The 13,344-nt window shown below is 54.7% G+C and overlaps 1 protein-coding gene across 1 annotated transcript in view; it reads right to left on the reverse strand.

Moving 5' to 3' along the window:
- LRP1 (LDL receptor related protein 1) overlaps positions 1-13,344 on the reverse strand; it is a 79,485-nt gene that overhangs the window by 60,047 nt on the left and 6,094 nt on the right. Inside the window, exons 2-6 of the mRNA XM_036297633.1 lie at positions 10,981-11,103; positions 8,104-8,241; positions 6,278-6,397; positions 4,988-5,116; positions 4,606-4,869 (exon numbers count right to left, since the gene is read on the reverse strand). Of these exons, the coding sequence (XP_036153526.1) occupies positions 4,606-4,869; positions 4,988-5,116; positions 6,278-6,397; positions 8,104-8,241; positions 10,981-11,103 (774 nt within the window). The remainder of the gene's footprint in view (positions 1-4,605; positions 4,870-4,987; positions 5,117-6,277; positions 6,398-8,103; positions 8,242-10,980; positions 11,104-13,344) is intronic.

Consider the following 13,344-nt stretch of genomic DNA (forward strand, 5'->3'; position numbering starts at 1 on the left):
TATTTATTGAGTACTGAGTCCTCACTCGGTCGTCCTAGCCTCGGGACATCACTTTTTCCCTCCCCTTTACTGCCAGAATCCTCCTTCGCTGGCCTCTGGATGCCCAAGACAGTGGGAGAAGACATCTGTCTGGTAATCCTCCTGCTTGGGCGGGGGGAGGGCTGGGGAGATGATCAGGAGTCTGGGGCTTGGCAGAACATTGCTAAATGGCATGTCCTCACGATCCTGCTTCCTGCCAGGTCCTGACTTCAGCTCTTCTTGTTCCACCAGCAAGTCTGGGACTCAGCCACACAGTGTCACCTCTGTCCCCTGGGCCCCCTCCCTGCTCAGAATTCCACCTGGGGAGGGGGGGGTATGCCCTGCTTCCTTCCCCTGCCTGGCCTCAGTCCACCAAGTATTCAGTCTTGGGATGAGATGGCTGGATTCTGCAGCTCTGATTCAGAATCAGAACCAGGTCTTTCCGCTGTTGAGAAATCCTTACTGGGCTCTAAAACACATCTCTCTTGCTTAAGTTCCTTCCTTTGGCTTGAAAACAGCAGGGAGGGGGTGTTGGGAGCAGGCTGGGGAGAGAGGCGACTTCAAGGAGACAGCGGGGGAGAAGACAGGGCTGGAGCTATGCCAGAGACACAGGGCTGTCCCTGGCCTGGGAGAGGGGAGGAGGGCTGTTCAATGATAGAAAACGCAGAATGGGAATGGGAAGCAAAGGCACCAGGATGTGGAGGGCCCAAGGCCAGAGCGGGGTGGCTAGAGCCCCTCACGATTCTGACACCCTGTGGGTACGAAAGGCCAAAGGGGAAGCTGGCTTTCTTACATGGCCTGTAAAGGTCCCGGAGGTAGGGGATGGGAGGCTGAGAGGGCGTGGGGTGTCAGTTCAGTGGGAAGACAGCTCCCCTTCCAGCTGGGGAAGCCAGCTCCTCACCGGCTCAGACGCTGCTCTCTGCCCTCTTTCTGCCTTCCCTCCAGACAAATCACTACCCCATTTCCTGTTGTGACTTTAAATGCGAGCATGCACACACACACACACTCTCTCTCTCTCTCTCTCTCTCTCTCTCTCTCTCTCTCTCTCTTGGGAGGGAAAAGAAAAAAAGAAAAGTGAAGTTGGCCAGCTGGAATTGGGGACCCATTTCGCAACGTGCTGCCTGCAGCCTCCAGGGCCTTTTCTTCTTCCTAGGGGGTCTGCCTCCTCCTTCCCCGCCAGGAGCAGGGGAGGAGGCCCCAGGACCTCCGAGAGCCCCTCCAGAGCGCCCCCTCATCCACAGGTCAAAACTAAGTGACTCCGCAAATCTTATTTCCTTCAAGGCTCTGTCTGCAACCTTGGAACCTCCCTTTACCCACCCTCCCCTCACACACACACCTTCTCAGGACCCACGCCTGCTCCTGCCCTTATTCTTCTCACAGTGGAAATAACCTCAGAACTGAAGGGACAGGGCAGGGGAGCGCAGCTTAAGGCATGCAGGCCTGGGGGGAGGTGGTGCCGGGAGACTTGACCTCAACACAGCTCAGCCCAGCATCATCCTTGCGGGGGGTGGGAGGGCAGCCTGGCCTGTCTCAGGGACTTCCAGTTGACCCCTCTGGGCCTCAGTTACCAGAACTTAAAGTCTTTTGCGTATCACTTTCAAAATAGTCACCACGTTTATGTACAGTTGTACTATCATTTACCTACTAGTTCTTTAAATCAACTTATTTTGCTGCATCCTAAACAATCTACAAAATCATAGATTTGGTATGCTAGTTACAGGAGTTCCCTAATGAGCATTCAATAAAAACATAACTACAATAATAAAAACTGCACATCTATGTGCGACGGAAAATCAAGGCATCCCTGCTTTGGGAAAGGCAGTATTAAAAACCAAGGGGTTGGCCCTCGCTGGTTTGGCTCGCGTCGACCTGCGGACTGAAGGGTCCCGGGTTCGATTGCGGTCAAGGGCACGTGCCCAAGTTGCGGGCTCGATCCCCAGGAGGGGGCATGCAGGAGGCAGCCAATCAATGATTCTCATCATTGATGTTTCTATCTCTCTCTCCCTCACCCTTCCTCTCTGAAATCAATAAAAATATTTTAAAAACAACAACAACAGCCGAGGGGCTGGCCTTGGGCCTCCCTAAGAGTCTCCCGTGACTCACGGTCATGTTCTCAGTCACGGAATCAGGGTCCTCAGAGACCACCCATCCAGCTGGGAGGATGGGCCTTTGGGCGATAGCCCCGGAGGGCGGGGGAGGGATCACCCCAATCCAGGGCAGTGGGAGCAGCCTCGGCGTGGGTGAGGGAAGGAAGTGCACACACACACCTTTCAGGATGCTGGGGATGTTGCTCAGTGGATGCCCCCACTCTTGTGTACAAACAGAGGGAAGGAGCTGGGGCCAAGACGGGGGCCAGTCCGAGCCTGCTCCACAAGCCTCTCCTAGAGGCTGCACTGACCACTGGCCACCGCAGCCTTGGACGGTCCTCTAGGGCTCTCAGGACTCAGAGCAGGTCTGGCTCACTCGTGCCCCAAGACCCAGGTCTTACTTCCTGGCCTCCTTTCTATTCTATTTCTGTATCCCGAGTTTTCTGTGGGGCAGGCTCCCTCTTCTTCCCACACCAGCAGGCAGGCTTCCCTTGGCCTCTTGGCCTCTGAGCCCCCGCACCTCTCCATTGTCAGACTCCTCCCGCCGGAGTGGGGCTCAGCCCAGGGGTCTGAGGGAGGTCACAGTCATGGCCAAGAATGGGATGATTGCAGGGAGGGCTCCCCCAGAGGGCAGAGAGAAAGCAGGAGAAATCAGCAGCCTTTCTTCTCCATCTGCCTGGGGAGCTAATGACAGGCCAGCAGCACACTGCCAGGTGAGCGCCTGGGACCAGCCACCCTGCACACCAGGGCAGGCCATTCAGCCTCTCCTGGGAACGGGGGATACACTGGGGATGTGGGGAGGGCACTAGGGGAGAGACACTTCCTATTACCTCAGTTCAGGGCCCATAATTAGTTTGTGGGATGAGAGCAAAACAATCATCCTCAGGGTGACAGCCAGACATTCAGGCGGCATGGGGTGTGGGGTGCAGGCCGGGCAGGGGGGCAGGGACAGAGGCTGGGGCAAGAGGAACCCACTTCTTCACCCCGCTAGCACTTCTCCCCAGAACCTTGATCTCTTCCCGGCGCTTGGACTCTGCCCCAGAAGGGCCCACTGAACCTAGCAGACTGGGAGGCAAGGCTGTGTTTGCCAAGGGAGGGATACCCGCCTGAGGTTATTTCCGGCTTCTCCTGGGGAGGAAGGCAAGAGAGGGGCCAGGCCAGAGCAAAAGCTGAGAAGGTTCCCATCAGGGCACTCCTCCCCAGCCTCCTGCCCACCAGCCCACGGTCTGGCCTCAGGGCCAGGGAGGGAACTGCTGGAGCTGTTTGCCCAGACAGGCCTATTAGCTGGGGCCATTGACAAGGAGCAGGGAGAGGGGAGATGTCTCACGGGGTCTCCCCCCAACCCTACCCTGTTTGCCATGGGGTTCCCTGAGCAGTCCATCCCCGAGAGCTCAGCCATGCATGTGGGGCAACCCCAGCTCAGTACCCTAAGGAGAACCTGTCCAATCACAGAGGAGTGTTGGTCATCAGCAGCCCGTGGACACCACTGGGATGCTCTGGACCTGAGGTGTGGACAGTACGATGAGGCCACAGAGGGTGGGGCTCTCAGAAGAACATCTGCTGAAGCAGAACTAAGCCCTGCATCTTCTCAGGGTCTTTGTCCTCTGTGGGGATCATCACACAGGAACCAATAAGGAACTTCAAGATCTAGACAGGCCCAAGGCTCACAATACTAAGTCTTTTGTTTGACACCCTCCAGCTACCTCTGACTTTCACTTCAATTTATCTGATCCGAACAGACAATCTCAATCCCATTTTGCAGATTAGAAACCAAAGCAGAGTGACAGGGAACGCTGGTTTACTCAAGGTCACAGATCAAGTTACCCTCCCCAGCGGGTCGGATCAACCACAGGCCCCATCGTTCCCTCCGCCCTGTGGTGCATTTCCTGGGAATGTGATGATGCCAGATGTTTTGTTTGTTTATATAACAGCATCTTGAGCTGAGCAGGACTGCTCCAAGCGCTGTATCTATGCCCTGGCCCCATCCCCAGGAACACCCCTTAGACAGCCTAGGGAGGGAGCCCCAAGGGGAGCATCCTGAGTACCCTAAAGCACCCAGCCTCACCGCTCCTCCTCCGCTCTCATCCACCGCCACACAGTCCCCCAGAAACAGCCCCAGGACCTCCACACCTGCCACAGCAGGGGGTCTATTCTGGCGACATCATGAAGACAGACCTAGCCATTCCCTCAGGCATTGCCCGGCAAGGCTTCTCTGCCCTCGCTACCCCTTCGAGGGAAAGCCCCTTGGAAACTTAATCAACACTCTTCTCTCTGAGAAGGGACAGTCCCTGGTCTCTGGAGATTGACCGGTCATTCTTCCTTTGAGGACTTCTCAGATCGGAGCCAGAAAAGCATGGCCTGACTCTGCCCCTGTCCCGGCTTCTTGTTTAGGTTCCAGTGCCTGACAGGGGTCATCCTGTCTAACCATCAGCTTCTGCCCCAGCCAGGCCCCACTTCCTTTGCCCTTCTACACCCTCCAGACTGGGAGCAAGCGACTCACGGTGCAGGCTGAGGGAGATGTTGATGGTGTGCTCATCCACGAAGCCCTTCAGGCCAGGCATGCGGGCACACTTGAGCTGCGTCTGGGCGGCACTGTCCCCGACGTGCACCCAGCACACAGTCTCGTTGGCGTAGCTGAAGTCCATGGCTGTGGTCTGCCGTGTGCTGGTGGGCGTGATGGTAGACACTTGGGCCCCACTCAGGTACGTGGCCAGGATGTTTTGAGAGTTGGCAATCAGCAGCACCGGGGGCCGGTCTACCGGCTCTGTATGGAGGAGAGGAGGGTCAATGCAGCCAGGGTTCCTAGGACCTCACAGGCTGTTCTCCACTGAGGAACAACACTGAGGGCGCCTCTCCCTGTGGCCACGGGTGACCCCACCCACCGTTCTTGGCCTTGCAGGAACGGTTGTCTGGCTGCAGCAGGTAACCTTCCACACAGCCGCAGGTGAAGGAGCCATCTGTGTTGGTGCAGAGCTGGCTGCAGGTGCCGTACACCGAGCACTCATCAAAGTCTGCCAGGAAAAAAATCAAGGGTATGGTCATTGGCAGGGTGATGAGAGCAGGGAAGTGTGTGCCCTCAGACACTACCACTGTCCATCCCTACAGCTACGTTGGAGGACAATTTGGCAGAATATTACAACAATAACTGTGCAAACTCACCCAGCAAGTCCAGACTTGGAGAAAGGCACATATGTGCACACCATCCATTCATTCAGAAAACATTTCTGGAGTGCCTACTCAGTGCCAGAACTGTCCTAGGCTCTAGGGCTACAGCAGTGAATAAAACAAATTCAAACTGTTGCCGCGTAAAACTTAAGTTCTGATGGTAGATGGAATACTGTTATAGTAATAATAAATACAAAAGAAAGATAAATTGTATTTTTTGAGCTGCTAGTGCACTGGAAAGTGACTGGTGCTATGTAAAATATTAAGCAGAGAAAGGGGCAAGGGCACGCAGGCGGCGGGAGTGTGAGTTTAGAGTGGCCGGGGGTGGCCTCCCTGAGAAGGTGGCATTTGTGCAAAGGCTCGAGGGAGGCAAATTTAAAACAGAAAAGTTTGCATTGTTTGTAACAGAGAGAAATTGGGAACATCTTACTCATCAATAGGGCGATGGCCAAGTAAACTGTGGTAACAGTCATACATCACAGCGGTTTTTAAAAGAACGAGGTAGATCTCTACGTATTAACATGGAAAAATCTCTAGAACATGCTGAGTGAAAAAATTGAAAACAGATATGTACAGGATGATTTTATGTAAAAAAGAGCAGATGCGCATAAACAGTACTTTCACTGGGGTTTTCCATGAGTACATGCGCACAGATGTACAGAAAAAGCCCCAGAAAGAGAGATAGCAAACCGATAGCAGAGCTGATCTCCACAGAGATGGGAAAGGGACCAGAAGTGAAGAGGATTTGTCGAAGTGGACTTTAGTTTTATCTGTCGTGCTTTAATTTTTTTACAAGAAAACTCACATGTGACCTATATAATTTTAAGATGAATTTTTAAACGTCTGGTGGGAGCCAGTGGGCTCAGAGTCATGCCTGGAGGCTATATATAGGGCCTGTAGCCACGCCTCCTCTCTGGCACCTTCCATCTAACTTTCTCCTACTCCAGCCAGGCCCACTGGCCCTGCCTCCCTCTTCCCACCACCATCACAGTAGCAGCTGCACTCACCTTTGCAGGTCTTCCCATCTGCCTGCAGCTGGAAGCTGTTGTTGCAGTAGCAGGTAGGCCCATTGAGTGTGGGGACACAGTGGTGCTGGCAGCCCAGCTGAGAACAGTTGCCTAGGAGCTCTGTGAGGGGCAGGAGACACACACTCAGGCCCTCAGAACTGGCAGCCACCCCCAGCCTGTACCCTCCACCCAACTCCCGTCAACCCTTCAGAAACCACATTCAAGGCCTGCAGTGTTGGAGATGAAAGGAGCTTGGGAAGCATCTACCGTATTTTGCAAGTGGGGAAACTGCGACTCACAGAGGGTATAAGACAGGCCCAAGGTCCAGGTCCCATAACCAACTAGGGCTTACAACCATCTCCCTGCTCTGGCCTCCCTCTGTCCCATGGAGAGAGGTGTGGTAGTTTGTTGGGCTAAAAAGGGAATGTGGGCAGTGAGTCTTATTCCCTGCATATGCCTCTTATTTGCACTGCCCGGGGACTACGATGCCGGCCCCAGGGCTGTGGGGGGAGAGTGGATATGGAATCGAATCTTTCCCCCACAGGATCCCAGCTCTGGCTTGGAAGCACCCCTGCAACTTATCCTTGAGCCCTAGAGGCTTCTGAGAGAAGCCTCAGTGAAGTCCAGGCGGAGGATGGCAGGAGGAGCAATTTGGTTCCCTCCGGATTCTTCTCTAATCTTTCTCCTGCCACTGACCCACTTCCACGGGGGAGACGCAAGGGAATGAGACAGGAGGGGGAGAGGTGGGAACAGCGGCCCCCCCAAACCAGCGACCCAATTAATGGCCTTGCGTGGGGCCAGGCGGCCTGGCCACAAAGACCCCTTTGTCCAGCTGCCTCACCCCCCCACCTAGGAGTGAGAGCTGCCCCAGATGCTAAGACGTTCAGAAGCACTAAGCCTGCCAGGCAGAGCTGGGGTCGGGGGCCAGACCCCAGTTACTCCTTTTCCTCCCCACCTCCACCCGAGAGCCCAAATGTGCTGTCTGTCCCGCCTTCCAGCACAGAGCGGGTAAGTATTGTTTCTTCTGGAGAATCTAGAAGAGTTTCTCTTCTGAATATGGTTGGGGGGGCGGGGGAGGTGTTTGAGGAGAACCAATGTCTGTAATATCAGAAAGGAAGTTCAAACCCTAGGTTTTGAGGTTCTTTGTTGTTTTTAAAACCGAAAAGGTATTTGAGGTATTCAAAAGGAAGCAAATTTGAACGTGCACCATCCACTAAGATGGGATGTGCGTGGTAACTGAAGTCAACCCCTGGGCCCACACTGCACCCCATCCCAGGAGCTTCAGAGAAGAACATGCAAAACCAACCAGAGGAGAGGATGAAAAACCTTCCACAAACTCCCTGGCTCCACACTCCCTGCCCTGCGTGAACAGGGCCCGAGGTGTCTCCTCCCACAGGCCAGGGAAGCAGGCGAGCAAAACTTCAGCCCCCCAACCCCAGCTTTCATCACACAGTCTGCTCTTCTCTGGTCATGCTCATGTTGCATATAAGAAACCATATGGAGAAAAGGTCCCACTATTTACCAAAAAAAAAATATGAAAACACTGATCTCATGTAAAGCTTTCAGTTTACAGGTGGGAAACTAGGGTCTGGAGAGGGCTACCGACTTGTCCACGCACAGAAAGAAGCCCAGGACAGGGTCCATACTTGGACAAGCTCCAAGCCCAAAGGCCCACGGTGGCAATTCTATGAAGGGGCGTAGGACAAAGCCTTATCCCTATGGGAGGTGCAGGGACAGTCCTTGGATGGCAGGCCTCCAGACCCCGCAGGTGCCCAGCTGAGAGCTCACTGCTGCACCTGTGAGGGGAGAGGGAGAAGAGCCCTTACCTCGGCAGTGGGCCCCCTCGTCCGAGCCGTCCATGCAGTCCTGCACCCCATTGCAGAGGCGGGACATGGGGATACACAGCTCAGTGCCCAGGCAATTGTGCTCATTCGGCTGACATCGCTGGGCCTTACTCTGTGGGCCTGGGGGCAGACGGAAAGGTTAGCATCACCACGCTGGCAGAAGCAGCTGTAGTTGGCCAGCTGCTCCCTGGGAGAGGAAGAGGGAACTGAAACTTGGGTTTCAGACATCTGCATTTTTGAGATCTTAGGAGGCCTCAGAGTTGGTTAGACTCTTCCATCTAGAGCTCTTCTACACAGCAGTCACACACCTGGGAGCAGCTAGGTGGAGGGGAGAACGAGGCTTTCAGCCAAGAGGCCACTCTTCCAATGTCCCCTGCCTATGGACCCCAACGCCTCCACATTCTACACTCAGGAGACAGGCCAAGGTTAGAAGTGAAAGGCTTGAATGAGCCAAGGAAAACAGAGTCCATGGTAGAAAAGCTCCAATGGCAAAGAGCATCTCCTTCCCATAGCTGCCCGGGCCACAGAATGGGCTGAGAGTCGGACGGACCGGGTCTTCTGGAACGGCACTGTGCAGTATGTAGCATCAGCCGCAGGTCACTACCGCGCACTTGAACTGTGACTCGTTGAAAATGTAAGCATAAAGCACACACCGGCTTTTGAAGACTGAACGCCACAAACAAAAACGATTGTGGCCCAGCCGGCGTGGCTCAGTGGTTGAGTGCTGACCTATGAACCAGGAGGTCACGGTTCAATTCCCAGTCAGGGCACAGGCCCAGGTTGCTTGCTCAATCCCAGCAGGGGATGGTCAGGAGGCAGCCAACCGATGATTCTCTCTCATCATTGATATTTCTCTCTCTCTCTCCTTCTCCCTTCCTCTCTGAAATCAATTAAAAAAAAAAAAAGAATGTGAAAGATCTCATGAATACTTTTATATGAATATTATACTAAAATGATAAAATGTTGGATACAATAAAATTAATTTCACCTGGTTGTTTTTTCCTTTCTAAATGTGGCTACTAGAAAATATTGAATTGCCTTATGCTTTGCATTATATTTCTATTGGACAGCACTATTCTAGATCCCCCAACCCCAGAGCAGGATTTGTCTGATAGAAAGATCTGGGAAGGTTCAGAGGTGGAAGCCCGCTGGTGATGTCTCTGGTACTTCCTTTGTTGCCCAAGAAGATGGACTTGGGGTGGCTGTTGAGCTCCTCAGAGAATCGTTAGGCCTTGCAGGCGAGGAAGCTGGCTGAGCCCATGAGCTGGAAGACAGACTACTGTGTACTGGCTCGCAAACCTGGACGGGGTGTGTGAGAGTGTCTCCCTGTGAGTGAGCTATCCTGTGTGCCTGGGCAGGAGTCTGCATGCACAGGTGAGGGCGGTGTGTGGTGTGCAGTGAAGGGATATCTGTGTGTCTCCATTTCCACATTCTTTGGGGATTGAGTCTGGTTTTGTGTGTCTGTCTGAGTGCTTCTGCACCTCCCCGTTTTGAGTGTTGACTCTGTGTTGCTGTCAGAACATGTGCCTTTGTATATGTCGGGGTGGAGGGTGGACAAGTCAGTGCCCAGGAGAGGCTGTGTGTGTGATGGGTCCGAGAGTAAGAGTGGGGATGTGTATAAGGTGGGGTTTGCTTCAAAGGAAGAATGGATAAAAAGAGCCAGGTCTGGCCCCTCTGCAAGGCTTTCTTAATCCTTAACACCAAGCATCGGGTCAGAAATGTGGGGGTTAAGGTGGCATCAGACAAGGAGGCACTCCAGGCTGAACCACCCCACCATAGACCTGGTAGAATATCCCTGGCCCCCAGTCCTCCAGGGCAGAGAGAACTGGTGGCTCCCTTTCCGGCCCTAAAATTACCCCTGATAATTACGGTTAAGGGTGTGGGGAGAGCACAGGGGATGGGGCTGGAACAGGATAAACCCAGGAAAAAGAACAGAGACAGACCTAAGAGTGCTCAGGCACCTAGACCCTGCCCGAGATTAACAAAGCAGGGGAGAGGCTGAAGGTGGAGACCCCAACACTCTGCCAGCAGCCCAGAATTCTGGGGTCCAGCCAGCAAGTCCTCCACCCCCCACCTCCCACCCCCACTGGCAAAGTAAAAGCTGGGTGGGGACCTTTCTCCCAGTTTAAACAGCTGCCTCTGATTACACCACTTACTGGGGGCAGGGGAAGGCGGGGGTGGTGGGAAACGCACGGGGGTGGGGCTTCTGGTATACAGGCTGAGCAAGAGTTGGTGGCCTTTGGCCTGGGACTCTGAGGACAGAAAGGGGACCTGGCTGGACCTGTGGGCACTCAGCAAGGGTCGGGAGGCTTTGAGGTTTTAAAAAGAAGGACAAGCAAAAGAAAAGGGAAGTTGGGCTCTCTCCTTCCAGGAAAAATGTCCGTGTGGCCCTGGCTGGTTTGGCTCAGGGGATAGAGTGTCGGCCTGTGGACTGATGGGTCCCGGGTTCGATTCCGGTCAAGGGTACATGCTGGGTTGTGGACTCGATCCCCAGTAGGGAGCGTGCAGGAGGCAGCCAGTCAGTGATACTTTCTCACCATTGATGTTTCTATCTCTCTCTCTCTCTCTCCCTTCCTCTCTGAAATCAATAAAAATATATTTTTAAAAAATGTCACTGCGGAAGACTCGGGGTGCAGTGGTAGAGTGAGCAATCCCACGTGCCATTTCTGAGCAAGCCAGGCACCCTGCCGGGCACAATGAAGGGGGGAGAGGACAGTTTTAGCTGTGTCATGGACAAACAATCACAGGGCAAGGTCTACACCAGGCGAGAGATCAGCTTGTCCTCATCCCAAACTGCCTGGGCCAAAAGGAAAAAGATAAGTCAGGAGCTTTGGGGGAGGGACCCAGAAAAGTACTTACAGATCTCAGGGGCCTCATCAGATCCATCCGGGCAGTCCCTCTCACCATCACACCGCCAGCCCTTGGAGATACAGGTGATCTGGTCTTTGCAGGCAAACTGCTTGGGGCTGCAAGTCTTGGGGACTAGGGGCAAGGAAAGAAAACAGGGTGTAAATGAAGGTTGAAAGCCAACTCTATGGCCCTAAAGCCCCCGGTACAGCTCCTCCTCCTTCCCTATCATCAGTCTCCATTTGGCCCAGACTCTGTGAGTCACAGCCCATGGTGGGGGGAGGTGGCTGTGTGTCACTCCTAGAACACAGAATACCTGTGGTGGGGGGAGGGGGAGGATACAGGGAGCACACTTTACTGCCCTCACCCAGCTCCTTAGCTGCCCCTCCAGTGCGCCCCTCCTCCAGCCCTCAGGGTCAAAGCTCTTGCTGTCTGGGTCACTCTTGGCCACGCACCAACACCTGCAGCTTTGCTGACCCAGAGGAAGGACGGGCATTTACGGAACATTGACATGTTTTCTCTTATCTTCCTCTCCCTCCCACTGCAAGCCCAGAGCTGATCTTTTGTAACCTCTCTGCTCCTCTGTCCTCTGGGAACTCCTGGTCCTAGGAACCCATCACCCTCTCCCCCATCTCCAACTCCTAACTAACCACCAGGCCCCCAGACGGGAAGTGTGTGTGTGGGGGGTGCCCTTGGTACACTCGTAGCTTGGAGACATAGCTTGGAGACGATATCAACAGAGGTACTGGAGGGCAAGACTGTGGGGAGAGGAGAGGGGGGGGGGCAGGGCAGGGGGCCCCACCTCCACCTCCAGTCTCTAAAGACATAGCCTCCCTTGTGCTTAGACCTCAGAGAGGACTTTCAGCAGATGTCCCCAAAGATAAGAGGCACCTAAAGATTGCTCAGAGTGTTGGCGTTGGAAAGCCGAGGCAAGAGAGGGCTGGGGGGACCTGTGGGAGCTGATTTCAGCCCAGCCAGACCATGAGGTTGCTGCATCCGGGGCCTCTTTGTGCTGTCCCTTCCCTCTGCTCCACGCCATCCTCATACCTCATTCTCTAAGGAGGAGGAATTAAGAATGTAACACTAACTCTTATCACGGGCTCAGTATGTGCCAGGAATTGTGGTAAACCAGTTCTTTCTCTGTGTCATCTCATTTAATCATCTTCCCCACAATATGAGACAGTAGGTACTACTCCTACCACCATGTTATAGAAGAGGACACGGAGCCTCAAGAGGGCGGGGGGGGGGGGGGGGTCACCTAGTAGGCAAAGGACAAACCGAGGCTCACTCAGACTTGAGCCGACGCCAAGCTTTTAACCAGTGCAGCCTATACCAGCCTCCCCATTCCCACTAAGAGACACCCCAGCTGTTCCCACCCCATCACCAGGTCCCCCATGGGAAGGAAAGTCCTCCCGGCCCTTTACCCCCACCCAGGGCTGGCTCCCAGCCCCCCAGCTCTTCATCGCCTTTTCCTCGTCCTGTGTCAATTCCATTTCTATTCAGCTGGCGTGCACTGGAGACCAGCTCTGTGCCAGGCACTGCCTAGGCACCAAGGTGCCAAGGAGGAGTAAGTGCCCCTCAGGAGCCTCAGGTCCCTGGGAAGGCAGCTGCACACCACGACCTCGAATGCAGGGCAGAGTGAGTTCCGGGCTGGGACGGAGTCTAAGTAAAGTATGTCAGGGCTCGCTGGGAGGGACAGAATCTGAGGGGGGCCACGTGGAGAAGATGTCCTCCCTCCCCAACCTCCGTCGCTGGCAGAGGGCACTACACCCAGGCCCTGACCAGGATGAGAGCCGAGTTCAGGGAACACATCAAGGATGGCCGGGCCAGGCCCTCCCCCTCCCAGAGTCCCCCTCCCCTCCCCCCCACCCTGAGCAGGGAATAAAGGCCCCTTGAGGAGGTGGATAATACTGAGTTCATTGCCCCACTGGGCCAGCTGTGAGGTCTTCCCGGGGAACCCGCCAGCCTAGTTAGCATGCCGGAGAAGGGTCCTCTTCCCCTGGCCAGCCGAGACTGTCTGGGGGTGTAGAGGGGGCTGGAATGGGACTCAGAGGCAGATGGGCTGTTTGAAGCCCAGAAATGGCCTCCATAGCCCCACCGTGCCCCCCCCCCCCACCTGGACATAGTCCACACCCCCCAGCCTCCTGCGCCAGAACTCACAGACTAGGCCTGAGGTCACTGGTTGGTCACTCCAAACTCCCCTCCATGCTGCGTCCCAGCCATGATCCCCCCTCCTTTGGCCCTTACTTTGTCCCCCCTGCTGTCCCCCACCCCCATTTTTGGCCTGAACTCGACAGAGGAAACAGCAGCTGGCAAACTCCGAAAGCTGGAATGAGAGAGATTCACAAACCAGATGTGCTCTCGCAGAGGGAAGGG

This window comes from Myotis myotis, unplaced genomic scaffold (assembly GCF_014108235.1).
Source record: "Myotis myotis isolate mMyoMyo1 unplaced genomic scaffold, mMyoMyo1.p scaffold_m19_p_3, whole genome shotgun sequence".
Classification (NCBI taxonomy): Eukaryota; Metazoa; Chordata; class Mammalia; order Chiroptera; family Vespertilionidae; genus Myotis; species Myotis myotis.